This window comes from Chlorocebus sabaeus, chromosome 11 (assembly GCF_047675955.1).
Source record: "Chlorocebus sabaeus isolate Y175 chromosome 11, mChlSab1.0.hap1, whole genome shotgun sequence".
NCBI lineage: Eukaryota > Metazoa > Chordata > Mammalia > Primates > Cercopithecidae > Chlorocebus > Chlorocebus sabaeus.
In genome coordinates, this window is record NC_132914.1 from 90,153,305 (window position 1) to 90,168,242 (window position 14,938).

Sequence of the window (14,938 nt, forward strand, 5' to 3'; positions counted from 1 at the left end):
TTCCAGAATATTCCCACCCAAATCCATCTTGCACACATCAACAAGAATAATCTATTTAAAAAGCAAATCTGACTATGGCAATTCTTTCTTAAGACCTTCAATACCTTTCCATCTTCAAAATCTTTCCATCTTGAAATACAAATGTCACATGAGATCTTCTATACACTTACCCATATCTAATGCTCTGACTTCTTAAGTAATCTCTAACTTACACTTCAAGGTACAGCAAAACCTAAGAGCTTAGTTCACACTAGCTTCAGTATCCTTCATCCTTGTAAATTCTCTCTGGAGTAACTTCTCACTACCACCATCTCTGCATCCCAGAAATATCTACTCATCCTTTGTGCTTAGACTGTCACTTTTAAAAAGTTTTCCACGGCTGCTCTTTTCCAGACTCTGTTTGGGTTAGGTAACTATTCTCTATGCTACTGTAGTAATTTTATATACATATACACACCTAGAACTAGAATTACATCTCTTTTGTTAGTTGTGAGGACTTCTCATGTTTCCGTAATGAGGGACTTTGCCTGGCCCGTCTTTCATCCTTTCTGTATTCCTCCCCAGGGAATAAGAATTTAAACTTATTGGACAGTGCAGAATAAGGAACAAATAACCATGTTCAACTGAGTCCCTGCTGTTCCCTCAGTCTGACAGACAACCTGTCTGCAAAAAGGTGAAAGGCTGCCATTTCTAGCTTTGTGGTTAAACTAATAAAGTTAATTCTGAGTGCAGTATAAGAAAGCCCACTTGGCTGCTGACTTATACCAAATTCTTCACACTTGCTTTACTATTGCCATTTCTTCCTTGACCTTTACAATAAAGCTCCTAGAGTTCTCTATATTCACTCCATCAAAGTTTTTTCTTTCCATTCTCTCTTGAACCCTCCCCAATCAGGTTTTTGTCTCACTTCTTTATGCAAATCACCCTAATCAAGGTCATCGATGACCTCCATATTGCCAAATCCAGTGGGATTCTCCATCTTCATTTTGTCTGGTCTCCATCCTTCTAAATGCCCAGAATAAAATCCTTGGAGTCATCCTTAAGTTCTCTCTGAATACTCTACAATAAATCAGTCAGCTTTACCTTTAAAGCAAAACTAGAATCTGACTTCTCACTACCACTCTAATCCAAGCTACATCATTTCTTATCTGGATTATTGTAGTAGCCTTTTAGCTAATTTCTATGCTTCTACTTATGTACCTGTACAGTCTACTCTCAATACATCAGCCAGAATAATTCTGTGAAATCATAAGTCAAATCGTATCACTGCTTTGCTCAGAACCCTCCAATGGTTTCTCATCTTAACTCAAAGTAAAATAAAGTCCTTAAAATTACCTATGAGGCACTAGAGGTTCTGATATCCTGTGAGCTCTATGACCTGCCCTTTTTAACTCTTCTAACACTCTCCCACTCCAGCCCTGACTTCCCGTTATTCTTGAGACATGCTCCTGCCTCTGCACCATTTAACGTACTAATGTTCTTCTCTCTGAATCACAGGCTTCTCCTTCCTTCAGATCTTTCATCTTTTCAAAGAGGCCTAACACCGCAGTCCCAACTTTGGTCACCCCAAAACACTTCCAACTCCCCATCCCTCCTTCCTTCATCTTTATAGCACTTATCACCATTTAACATGCTATATATTTTGCCTATTTACCTTGGTTATCGTTGCCTCTCTCACTAAGCTCCATGAGAGCAGACATTTTTGTCTGTTTTGTTCACTGCAAAGTTCACAAAATCAGTTCCTTGGCTGAGAGTAGAGGTTAATAAATGTTTTTTGACTAACTGAATAAAAGAATAAATAAATGAATCCAGTATTTTGATCTCTATTCATCTGACTCCCAGGCCACTCTCCAAGCTCAGAAGAGAAGGGCATATTATTTATTGCCTCCCTCAAACTACAATATTGTTTCTACATACATGTCATTAGATTGCCATCTCCTAGAGGGCAAGCACTCTGTCTATTCACAGTGCTGAGCGCAGTGAAACGCCAGGCATGGAGGATCACGTCTGTAATCCCAGCACTTTGGGAGGCAGAGGGGGGCGGATCACGAGGTCAGGAGATCGAGACCATCCTGGTGAAACCCCGTCTCCACTAAAAACACAAAAAATTAGCCGGGTGCAGTGGCGGGCGCCTGCAGTCCCAGCTACTCGGGAGGCTGAGGCTGGAGAATGGCGTGAACCCGGGGGGCGGAGCTTGCAGTGAGCAGAGAGCGCGCCACTGCACTCCAGCTCCAGCCTGGGCGAAACAGCGAGACTTGGCCTCAAAAATAGTAATAATAATAATAATAATAATTAAAACATATCAAAGTCAAATTCATTTCAACATTTGGACAATCTCCCCTTACCATAACAAAATGAAAACTTTCAATATTCTAAGCTACGCTGCAGACTTTGTATAAATTTAACCCAAACAATTATATTTTCTACACCTACAATTCCAATGTTCAGATGATGGTTATAAAGCAGGAAAAGAAATGACCAACAAATACTAAATTCTACTGAAGGAAATACAAAATATTCTTCCTTACTGGGCTAACGATGCCAGAAAATTTTATTCGAACATTTTTGATTTTCCAAATACTGTATTTTAATCAATAAGAAACAATAATGAATAAATTATTTATAAGTAATTTAAATAAATTTATTTAACTATATTTAATAGATAAATCTAATAAATTTAATTAAATTAATATATAAAATGTAATAAATACATAAATTTGTTTATAACTAATATTTTACACTAAGTTGGAAAAACTTTTCAACATAGTAATCAAAAGAAAAAGAATTTTCTGATTATCCAGACTTCAAAATTATCAAAAATCCCTCCCAATCAAGTATTTTGTATTTTCTAGTTTTACCACAACAAAAGGATAATGATTTGGATTAATTTTATTTTTTCTCTTATATTCTATGTAATGGTAATTAATTTTTGTTTACAAGGCCAATAACGCAACTAATGTTTACCTGAGCTTCTCGAAGTTTTGCCGTGGTGCTTTGCTGAAGAGCCTGTTGTTCTTGATGCTGTTGCTTTGTTTTATCTAATTGATGCTGCAGTTCTGTAGAATTTGTAACTTTTTCCTTCAACTTAAAAAAACGCAGATTGTCAATTGACAACTTAAAGGCATAATGCTATCATTCATAAGTATCTGGCATTACTTCAATTCTGAAGTCTGAACAGAACAATAAATTCAGGTAATATATAAGATAAACTTTAACAGTGGCACCTTGGCTGGGCACAGTGGCTCACACCTGTAATCCCAACACTTTGGGAGGACAAGGCGGGTGGATCACAAGGTCAGGAATTCAAAACCAGCCTGGCCAATATGGTGAAACCCCATCTCTACTAAAAAAAGAAGAAAAAAACTACAAAAATTAACCGGGTGTGGTGGCAGGCACCTGTAGTCCCAGTTACTCGGGAGGCTGAGGCAGGAGAATCACTTGAACCCAAGAGGCGGAGGTCACAGTGAGTCGAGATTGCACCACTGCACTCCAGCCTGGGCGACAGAAACAGACTGTCTCAAAAAAAAAAAAAAAAAAAAAAAAAAGCAGTACCTCATTACTTATAGAATCTTAATCTCATGTTAAAGAAACTATTTTCTATAAATAGGCTTATCCTAAAAGAACTTTCTCCGGGCTGGCATTTAGTTTATTAATTTTTTTGTAAACTAGTATGATCAAGGAATTACATATAAATTTGTAACAATAATTTAAACCATATATCAGTATTTCTTTTATTTTTTTTCTTAATAGTCGTAATTATCACTTATTGGAAAAGAATACGATCATTTACCACATCTAAGATTTTAGGTCTAGAAGAAAATCTATTGCTGAAGCTGCAGATTTTATTGTAGAATATGTGTTTAATTCTGGCCAGGCATGGTGGCTCACACCCGTAATCTCAGCACCTTGGGAGGCTGAGGCAGGCAAATCACTTGACGTCAGGAGTTCAAGACCAGCCTGGCCAACATGGTAAAACTCCATCTCTACCAAAAAATACAAATATTAGCCGGGCGTAGTGGCACACATCTGTAGTCCCTACTGGGGAGACTGAGGCGGGATAATTGCTTGAACCCAAGAGGCGGACGTTGCAGTGAGCCGAGATTGTGCCACTACACTCCAGCCAGGGTGACAGAGTGAGACCCTGTCTCAAAAACAAATAAAATTAAATTAAAAATTAAAAACTTAAAAATAAAAATAAAATTAAATTAAAAATTAAAAACTTAAAACTAAAAAATAATGTGTTTCATTGCAATAAAGATGTAATTTAATAACTTTTACTTTATATTACAGGCATCATTTATAGTAACTGCAGGTCTAATGAGGGACAGCATTCAAATACATGCTTAATTTTTAAAAGCAAAAATCCTTAAGTGGAAACTCAAAGTTTATATATACCAACTACATGTCATTAATGATCTTTACCAACAATTCATAGTTTACTGTTTCATTAGGAAGTAGTCCTTCCTGAGTAGGAAGACTCTAGCAGCCTGATGGGTTCACCCCCAGAATTTTTCCTGCCTAAAGCTGAAAGAGTAAGTTTTCTTTGTGCATTTTTGTTGAGAACTTTAGGGAATACAATTACAACAAAATGACTTAATGTAGTTAATAAGCAGGATGTTGCTACTGGAGAGTAATAAATTTGCACTTTACTTAAAGTCCAATTAAAGCTCTGACAATTAACAGATTGATGAATCATAATCATGTTAAAGATACCTCAAGCCTATCAATAAATGCTAGCTTACCTGCTCTTCTAACCGAGAAAGTTTGAGTTGTAAATCAGCCACTTGTTGTTCTTTATCCATCAACTTTTCACTTGAAAGCTGTCTCTGTTCCTTCAGCCTACCATGAGCTTCCCCTAGTTGGCGCTCTGTCTCCAGAAGTTTGCTATGTAACTTTAAAAAAAGAAAAAAAATGTATGTACATATGTATAAACACACACACACGACCACCTACTTTCCAAACAATGTTTTACCTTTCACCAAAATAAGTACAATATCTTAATTTTCATGATACTTTGGGGAAATCTAAGATTTTATATAGTAATTTTAACTGCAACTGAATTTTAATCATATATTATAATGAATCACATACAATTATGGTTAAACATCACAATTTTTGTTTTTGTGTTATGTTACTGCTCTCTTAAAACAAATGCAGGCTCTGGTTTGGAGATAAGTGTTGGAATCTTCAGAAACTTAAAAGAATAAAATACAACTTAAAAATTAAGACACTTAGTACACACTCAAATCTATTCTACAGTATTGTTTAAAATTCCACAGTGATTCTTGTTGGTTTTCCATAGCCAAGAACTACTACAGTTAACGTTTTGTATTTGGGTATTGGATACTGCCCAGTGCATTCCCAAGTCCTTATATTGGCACATAATTTCTAAATAAAATAGAGGAAATGATCATATATATATATAGTGACCTTCATTCATTAACTTTACAAATGCCACCCAATTAAAACGAAGGCAGTTAAGAACCATCACGAGTAGTCCACCCCTGTTATACATACTCTATCCTAACAGCAAATCAGTATCCCTTCCTGCCTCTTACAACACTTTCCTGCCACTAGTTTGCTCTCACTAATCCCTCTGGCTGGAAGACACATCTGCTTTCAAACTGCCACCTGTCAAAACCTATCTGATATTCCCAATTCCAAGTACCACCTCTCCCTAATACAAAGATTTCCTGATCACATAATTGGATAAAAAATTACAACAGCTGAAGTACTACGGGGGGAACAGAAGAAAGAAACTCTTCCAATTTCCCATAATATATGGAATCCTTTTATTATAATTCTCATAATCTTTAGTATGATCTATAGTACTTGCCTTATCCTCTCCGTAAGATTTACATAATTATTAAAAGTAGGTACTGTTTCTTATTCATTTCTGTATCCCCTAGTAAATGAGGCATGTGTCTTTTAGAAAGCATAAATGCGGCCAGGCACAGTGGCTTATGCCTGTAATCCCAGCTACTCAGGAGGCTGAGGCAGGAGAATTGCTTGAATCCAGGAAGCGGAGGTTGCAGTGAGCTGAAATCTTGCCACTGCACTCCAGCAGAGACAAAGCGAGATTCCATCTCAAAAAAGAAAAAGGAAAAAAGAAAGCATAAATGCTAAATTTGTTTATCTGAACTAAAACTCAAATATATAAGATAGTTTAAGTTATTCATTGATATCGCCATGGCTCAGTTTCCTTCCATTATGAATGCTTACATTTATTCATTCATTCACTCACTAAAACATAAGCAGATTAACAATCAAAATGCTGAGTGGACACGGTGGCTCACACCTGTAATCCTAGCACTTTGGGAGGCTGAGGAAGGTGGATTGCCTGAGCTCAGGAGTTCGAGACCAGCCTGGGCAACATGGTGAAACCCCGTATCTACTAAAACACAAAAAATCAGTTGGGTGTGGTAGTATATGCCTGAAGTCCCAGCTACTCGGGAGGCTGAGGCACGAGAACTGCTTGGACCCGGAAGATGGAGGCTGTAATGAGCCGAGATCACGCCACTGTACTCTAGCTTGGGTGACAAAGTGAAACTCTGTCTTCAAAAAAAAACAAACAAAACAACAACAACAACAAAAAACAAGTAAAATGCCAGGTAGTAAAAATAAAAAATGAATAAGACATGGTCTTTGCACCCAAAGAGTTCAGAGTCTAGTAAAGAAAGACATAAATTATGATAATAAACTATATTATGGTATAAGTAAAATATTAAAGATATGTACAAGCTTAAGCTATCTTGAGTGTGGGGAAGCAGTGGCATGTTTAGAAAGGATTTCTAGGGAGAGTGCTGGGAGGGGGGCGAGTGAGGGTTGAAAAATTACCTGTTGGGTACAATGGTTACTATATGGGCAATGGGTACACTAACAGTCCAGACTTCACCATTACATAATATATACATGCAAGAAGTCTGCACTTGTACCCCCTAAATGTGTTTCTTAAATTTTTTCAAATCTTTAACTTCTGTTTTAGGTTCAGGGGTACATGTGCAGGTTTGTTATATAGGTAAATTACATGTCACAGAGGTTTGGTGTACAGGTTATTTCATTACCTAGGTAATAAACACAGTACCCAATAGGTAGTTTTTCGATCCTCACCCTCCTGCCACCTTCCACCCTCAAGCAGGCCTGGCCATCTGTTGTTCCCTTCTTTGTATCCATATGTACTTAATATTTAGCTTCCACTTTTAAGAGAGAACATGTGGTATTTGATTTTCTGTTCCTATATTAGTTCACTTAGGACAATGGCCTCCAACTCCATCCACGTTGCTATAAAGAACACTGTTCTTTAAAAAAAAAATTATAAAAAGTGACAAGTGAAGTAAATAGTATCTATCAAGGTGAAGAAGAATAAAAAGAATATTTCAGGTCAAGAAGGCAGACTGAATGATACAACAAAAGCAAGACACAGCACAACATATAGGAAAAAACTAAAGACATTTCCGTATGCTTGCAGTGAAGAATAAGGAAAAGAAGGGTAAATTGCTGAAGAGGAAGGCCAACAACACCACTATGGATACTGCATGTCATAGCAAGGGACCTCAACTTAATCCATTAGGTCATAAAGAGTTATTAATGGGCTTAAAGCATGGTTGGAACATGGTAAGATTTGCCTTTAATATAGATTACTCTGATGCCTATATAAAGGATCAGTTTGTCAGGGGCAAGTAGGAAAGCAGATCAGTTTGCAGTTGTTAGAGTGGTTTAAGAGTGAAACAAGGAGGACAGGGCTAGCAGAAACAGGGAAGGAGAACACATGTTACAGAAATATTCTTAACTCTTCTGATTCACTGTATCATGGAACTCACAGTCCAAACTCAAAAATTAGTATTAGCATATGTGAAGTGCTTACTCTAATTTCTCAAATAAAACTGAAGCTCATTAAATTACTAACATAATCATTATTATTATTATTACTAAAGGATAGAAAGCCATGAAAATTATTAATTATAGTAAAATAAAGTATCACTGTCATTTTAGAAAAACAGCTGAACATTATCAAAAAAGTAGCTGAGAACTTGAATATCCCCCAATTTCCATTTTCAACCAATTTTCAATATTACCTAAAGCAATAATTAGAACACAGGCATTAAAAAATTAAGTTAATGGCAAAGTCAAAACTTGTATTAAACTTCATCTGATAGCCACTATATTATTAACCTATACAAAATAGTTTGTGCCTTTAAGCTAGATTAACCTATACAAAATACTTTTGTATAGGTAAATAATATAGTTCAAAATATAAGCCATATAGGTAAATAATATATGAATTATATATATCAATATATGACATGAATATATGATATACTGTATATATATACTACATAAATATATATTTATATTCATAAATATAATATATATTATATATTATATATATGTAATTCATGTATTATTTACCTATAGAAAATAGCTGCAGCATTAGGGCTGATTTACTTTCTATGAAATATCTAATTTTTATTTATTTTCAAAAAAAATTTTCCCTAAAACACATGATTTTTAAAAAATAATCTGTATGCTGCTTGTTTTATAATAATGATGCTTTTAAAATTTTGTAACAAAAAAATTTCAAATGAAAGAATGGTCAACAATTTAAATTAATTATAATAGCTAAAACATAGTGAGTACCTACATGCCCCAGGTACCATCCTAAGCAATTTATAATATCAATTCATAAACAATTCCCCACAAAGCTGTAAAATGGATATTATAATTTTTTTTCTTAAGGGAAACGGAAATTAAAAGAAATGAGATCTGACAACACTACAGGATATAAAAGTTAAGAGTTAATCTTTTAAAATGGCAATATTTTTTCAACATGAACTATATTATGATCAAACAACCATCAAGTACATGAAGAAGAAACCAGAGGGAGAATTACAATAAATAAAATTAACAGCTCTTACTTGATTAATTTCACTTTGGAGTTGTAACCCATGCTGCTCCTTTTCTTCTCTCTGTTGTTGTAGTTGCTTAAACTCCGCCTTTAGATGCTGGTACTTGGTCTCTACCTCAGATAATTCTTCTTTGAGCTTTTGAGTAGCTTCTCCTTTTTCACTTAGTTCTGCATGTATTCTATGCAGTGAGGTTTCAGATGCAGACAATCTTGACTGAAGCTGCTGACAATCTAGGTCTTTTTGATGAAGGGTTGCCTGAATATTCTTTTTACTCACAGATTCTTCATTATGTTTCTCCTCTAACTTAGTATAGTCTTGTTCTTTTTTCAGCAAGTTTTCTGTTAAGGTCTAAAATATCAATTTAACAATTTATTTCCTTTTCTAATATTTTAAATTACTCCAATTATTTGAACAATCTTTGGAGCAGTATTGTCTCCTAGTATACATTTTAGTCAATATTAAAATATAAAACAGTGACAATGTTCTAGTCAAGAATTAAATCATTACATACTAACTTGTGATTTCAGTATTGGTCCACTTGACTAAACTCTACTAATACAACTTAAGAATTGCCAAGCAAGTGTTGACATAAAATAAAAATAATAAAATCTACTGGATTTTTTAGGGTATGTGATATATTTATATTCTTTCATTTGAGTTAAAAATTGAAACTACCTTTCTACCAACAAATTATTTTGAGTAACAATATACTATGCAAACTTTGATTTTTCACTGTGCAGTTTCATAGTTGGTAAGAGCTTTAGCGCAGCAGTATCATCCACTGTTCTAATGCACCTAACCTATTGATTACATCATTTTATGCTCTTCTTGTTAAAGACCAAGTTTTAAAGTCACAAGCTAAGACTAATTCAAATTTTTTTCTAGGTGTATTAAAAAATGATCTAAAGCTATCACTCACCTGCCTTAAATTTTGTCATTTTACTCAATGCTATCAAGTAAAAAACATAAAAATAACACTTCTAATCAAAGACCTGGAACAACCAACCTAATATAATGTCAAAGCCTAGTCTCAGTGGGGTTGTAAAAATTAACACTAAACTTTAAAGTAAACATATTTAAGCATAAAATATGGATCAGAATTTTAACTAAATTCTATAAGACATCTAGCCAGGATAAGAAGCTATTGTAAGTACCTGGTGAGTCAGTTAGTGGACCTTTAGTGTACAAATATGCAGTGTGCTGGAAGGGGATGATACTGAAATAGGAGAGACCAATCAAAGCCTTCATACCTTAAAAGAATATACTCTAAATGAAATCACACAACAAAACAACAACAACAAAAAACCTTTCTAAGAAAGTTAAAACATAATGCACGAGTCAGAATTGACTAATAGAAAAGTGTGTCAAATTTCTTAAGGCACAGTTTTTTTAAAAAATGAGCAAAGTCAAGGGGAGCTAACTAGTAAGATCATCTAAATACCATGAAGTTTGAGCCTAGTTTCAAAAGCAATGGGAAAAATCATGTAATACATACACATGATACATGCCATCTGCTCTATATAAATGTATAAGACACGAAGGAAAAGGCAAACAAGTTTCAGGTGGGGTGACAGCAAAACCCTATTATCTCACAGGGGATAATAGATAATAGATCTCTATTGTTGCGTTCCCCAACATGGGAAACGCAGGAATAAAGGTTCTTGAACATTTGTCTAAGAAAAAATAAGCTAATGTCAATTATCAAACAGGAATATACTATGGAAAAGCAGTGTCCGGAAAGATGATAAAAGTATATATAACAGAGGCCAGGTGCAGCAGCTCACAGCTGTAATCCCAGCACTCTGTAAGGCTGAGACAGAAAGATTACTTGAGGTCAAGAGTTAAAGATCAGCCTGGGCAATACAGCAAGACCCTATCTCTAACAAAAGAAAAAAAAATTAGCCAGGCATGGCGGTATGACCTAGCTACTTGAGAGGCTAAAGCAGGAGGTATGCTTGGGCCCAAGAGTTAAAGGCTGCAGTGAGCTAAGATCACGCCACTGCACTCCAGCCTGGGCAACAAGAGCAAGACCCTGTCACAAAAACAAGAAAAAAAAAAGAATATGTATAAGAGAGGATGACAGACAGACTTAAAAGAAAGAAGAGTGGGCCTTGACCAAGCAACAAAAACAGAAAAAAAGACACAAAGCCAAGAAAATTACAGAAAAAAAATAACACTTCTGATTCAACTATATGTTAGAAAAATTGTCTTTTTATAAAAATTTCTTTGTAATTCCAAATTTTTCTTGACATAATTCTACCTTTGTTTTATTTAGGAAAACAACATTTGTTTTAGAATTTGTAAGCAAATTAAGTCTATTTATTAATCTATAAATAATCTTTTTTAAAGAGAATTCTAAGTTACTGAATTTCATAAATGCAACCATGTTCATACACACTGAGAACTTGGGTGGAACATACCTTTTAAAATATGCTACAAAAATTAAGGCTTATAATGAGTTAGAGTCTTCTTCCTCACAGACTTACTTAGAAAGTAACCAACTAATCCCACCATTTCTATACACCCTTGAGATAGTTTCACTTTTTTTTTTCTTTTTCTTTTTCTTTTTGAGACCGAGTCTCGCTCTAGCACCCAGGTTGGAGTGCAGTGGCACCATCTCGGTTCACTACAAGCTCCATCTCCCAGGTTCACACCATTCTCCTGCCTCAGTCTCCCAAGTAGCTGAGACTACAGGGGCCCACCACCATGCCCGGCCAATTTTTTATATTTTTAGTAGAGACAGGGTTTCACCATGTTGGCCAGGCTAGTCTCGATCTCCTGATCTTGTGATCCACCCGCCTCGGCCTACCAAAGTGCTGGAATTACAGGCGTGAGTCACCGTGCCCGGCAGATAGTTTCACTCTTTAAAAGGCAAAAATATATGGCAACAACTAGGGACTGTTTAAAATTTCCTTGTCCTAAAAAAAAATAACCAAAATCTACCAGCATTATTACACAGATGAAAGAGAATTAAATTTTCTTTAAAAGTACCAGAACCACTTTCTTTCTTTTTAAAAGAACCTAATCCACTAACACTTTGTAATTTTTACAGGCAAAAGGCTAACTATAATTTATTATTAAAACTTTTCACTTTTATTATGGTCTTCCCATGGAATCTGAAGAAAATATTATAGTGAATACAAGGTTTTTAAAGAGAGACTTTTTAAAGTATAGTGAAATTCATTAAAAAATAATAAGAGCATTTTCACTTCTCCATTTTCATCTTCACAACAAAATATGAGATAGAGATTTTACAGATGAGGAAGGTGAAGTTGACAGAGCCTGATATGATTGGTCAAATGGCAGAGTCATGGATTATGATTCTAAATCCAATACATTTTTCATAACACAACTGAGACATTCAATAAATCAATTTGTACTCCCTAAAATATATCCTATTCAAATTTAAATTATAAAATGCATGTTATTCCTTTGTTATAACCTAATTATCATTTGGGTAAGCAAAATTCTTCCCTTCCAAATATCCAGTCCCTTTTTATTTTCTCACCAATTGTTATCTCAATATATATTCTTACAGTGACAATTTCCCTATATTAGGCTCCATTTTTCATCTGTTACTTGCTCAAGTAATAAAATGAATACAAAAAGAATGCCATTTTTTAATGCTTTATAGGTTACAAAGTTATTTCAGAGATCTCATCTCACTCGTTCCTCAGAATAGCTTGGTGAGAATGAACAAATTAAACTACTTTGTAGCTCTCCAATGTCTCTTATTTTACGAGATACATATGCTCTTACATTGTTCTATGCCTTTTGTACACCTAGCTCTCAAAATGAAATGTCTTAATCCCTCTGCCATGTGAAATGCTCCTTAGCAACCTTAAAGACTCAGCTAAAATGTTATGTTTTATACAAAAGCCTTTTCTGATTTATTAGGCAGTAAATTAGGAAAACTCTCACCTTAGTCTTGACCCAATCCTGTATCACAACACTTAACAATTAAAAACAACAACCAACCATGTGCCGTGGCTCACACCTGTAATCCCAGCACTTTGGGAGGCCGAGGTGGGCAGATCACAACGTCAGGAGTTTGAAGCCAGCCTGACCAACATGGTGAAACCCCGACTCTACTAAAAATACAAAAATTAGCCCGGCATGGTGGTGAATACCTGTAATTCCAGTTACTCAGGAGGCTGAGGCAGGAGAATCTCTTGAACCAGGGAGGCAGACGTTGCAGTGAGCCGAGATCGTGCCACTGCACTCCAGCCTGGGCAAAAAAGTGAGACTCTCTCTCATTTAAAAAAAAAAAAAACACCAACAACAACCAACATTCACTAAGGTGCTTACTAAAAATCAATAAGCACTTTACCTTCTATTAATTTATGTAATGTTCCTATTAATCCTAAGAGGTAAGTGGGTATAATAATATTTCTTAGCAGGAGAGTAAACAGACTTTCAGAGGCTTAGTGTCACAGACGGTAAGTGTCAAAACTGAGATTTAAGAATGTCTGTGACCACTGTACCATACTGTTCTTATCAATATACCACTTTGCAATGCAGTGGTAAGACACGGCTATATAATAACTACTGGCCAAATCTGGCTCCCACTTCGGCATGTGAGCACCTTAGAACTGGGGCTGGTGAAAAATGAGAGCAATGGAGGACAGAAAAGGGATGAAAGGTGAGACCCAAAAACTATCTGTCTCTTACAATGACCTATATTATATTACAGTAGTGACTGTAGATAAGCAATATAATTTTGTTTAGAATTTATAAGGTAACAGTTAATTGAGCTGTTTAAATGTCAGAAGTTATTTTTATTGAAAACTAAGAAGAAAGTTTCTTCAATTTTTCCATTGTGTTTTTACGTTTTCAAGACTAGTAATTATAAAATACTGGTTTAAACCTGAAAACTTTGACATTAATACAAAAGCAATTATCTTTTCCATCCGTTATATATTGCAATGTTACCTATCCACGTTGATACTACCTGTGACCCACAAAAGCTGCCCAGGACATTTCATGTAATAGCCTTCAAATGACCAAGCAGAGAGATTCCAAATTCAAAGCACTTGAAAATCACCACTGTCAATAATTATGGTTTACCAAAGACATGGGGTAAGGAGGGGTGAGAGAGGCAGATAGTGAGGATAATAAGAAAAGGCAGAAACAACTGTGGGCTTGTACTCACTGGTGACCAAATCCTGAACAGAGAAACCCTTGGGGAAAAACAAAACAAAACTGCAAAGTGTTAAATTTATGTAAGGCATTATTAAGATTAGTAGAAGGTCTTATTATTCCCTAATAAGTAATGTTCCAATTCAAACACACTAAAATAATCTTGATTCTATGTATTATTCATAAAATAGCCACAGTACTTCTTTCAATAATGTGCATGTATGAATATACACACAGACACACACAAAATGTATGCCAGAGTATTTGTACATTTCAGCTACCAATGTCAAATCATGTCCTTTATTAGGAGCTTAATGTTTGAGAAATACATAATAAATTACACTGATCGTAAACACCCACTGCATGTAAATTGCTACTCTACATATCCTGGTCAGCTTCCAAGAGATAGAAGGTAAGCTGTGGGTTCAAAGAAATTAAAAAGCAAACAGAGGGACAAAGGCAAAACTAAATTATGTAGAAGTTTTCTCCGTGTAGTTTGACAGGAGATAAAAGGGGAGCAAGGATCTAGAATTTTACTAGGGAAAAGCACAGCTATAAAAGATTATATTTTAAACATCAGTCAACACCAAGAGTTGATGGGGAAAGGGGTAATGGTAAACTGGTATAATTACTTTGGAAAATAGCTGGAGGTCATCTAGTAAATCTGAGCATGTGTCTGTCCTACAGGACAGGAATTTCACTTCGAGTATCTAACATAGAGAAATTCTTGTACAAATGCATAAGATTTATATATGAATGTTCCAGCTATAATATTTGAATATTTGTAGTAGCAAGAAAAATAAAAAATAGGAATTATACATGGAGCATTTCTGCTCCACACCAAAGTATAATACAGTTGTCATGAAGAAAAGTACTCATGTGACTGAGTTACA

General features: G+C 35.2%; 1 protein-coding gene across 1 annotated transcript in view; it reads right to left on the reverse strand.

Moving 5' to 3' along the window:
• Nucleotides 1-14,938, reverse strand: part of EEA1 (early endosome antigen 1) — a 155,436-nt gene that overhangs the window by 50,198 nt on the left and 90,300 nt on the right. The window contains exons 11-13 of the mRNA XM_008004236.3: nt 8,916-9,254; nt 4,743-4,892; nt 2,965-3,084 (exon numbers count right to left, since the gene is read on the reverse strand). Coding sequence (XP_008002427.1) covers nt 2,965-3,084; nt 4,743-4,892; nt 8,916-9,254 — 609 coding nt within the window. The remainder of the gene's footprint in view (nt 1-2,964; nt 3,085-4,742; nt 4,893-8,915; nt 9,255-14,938) is intronic.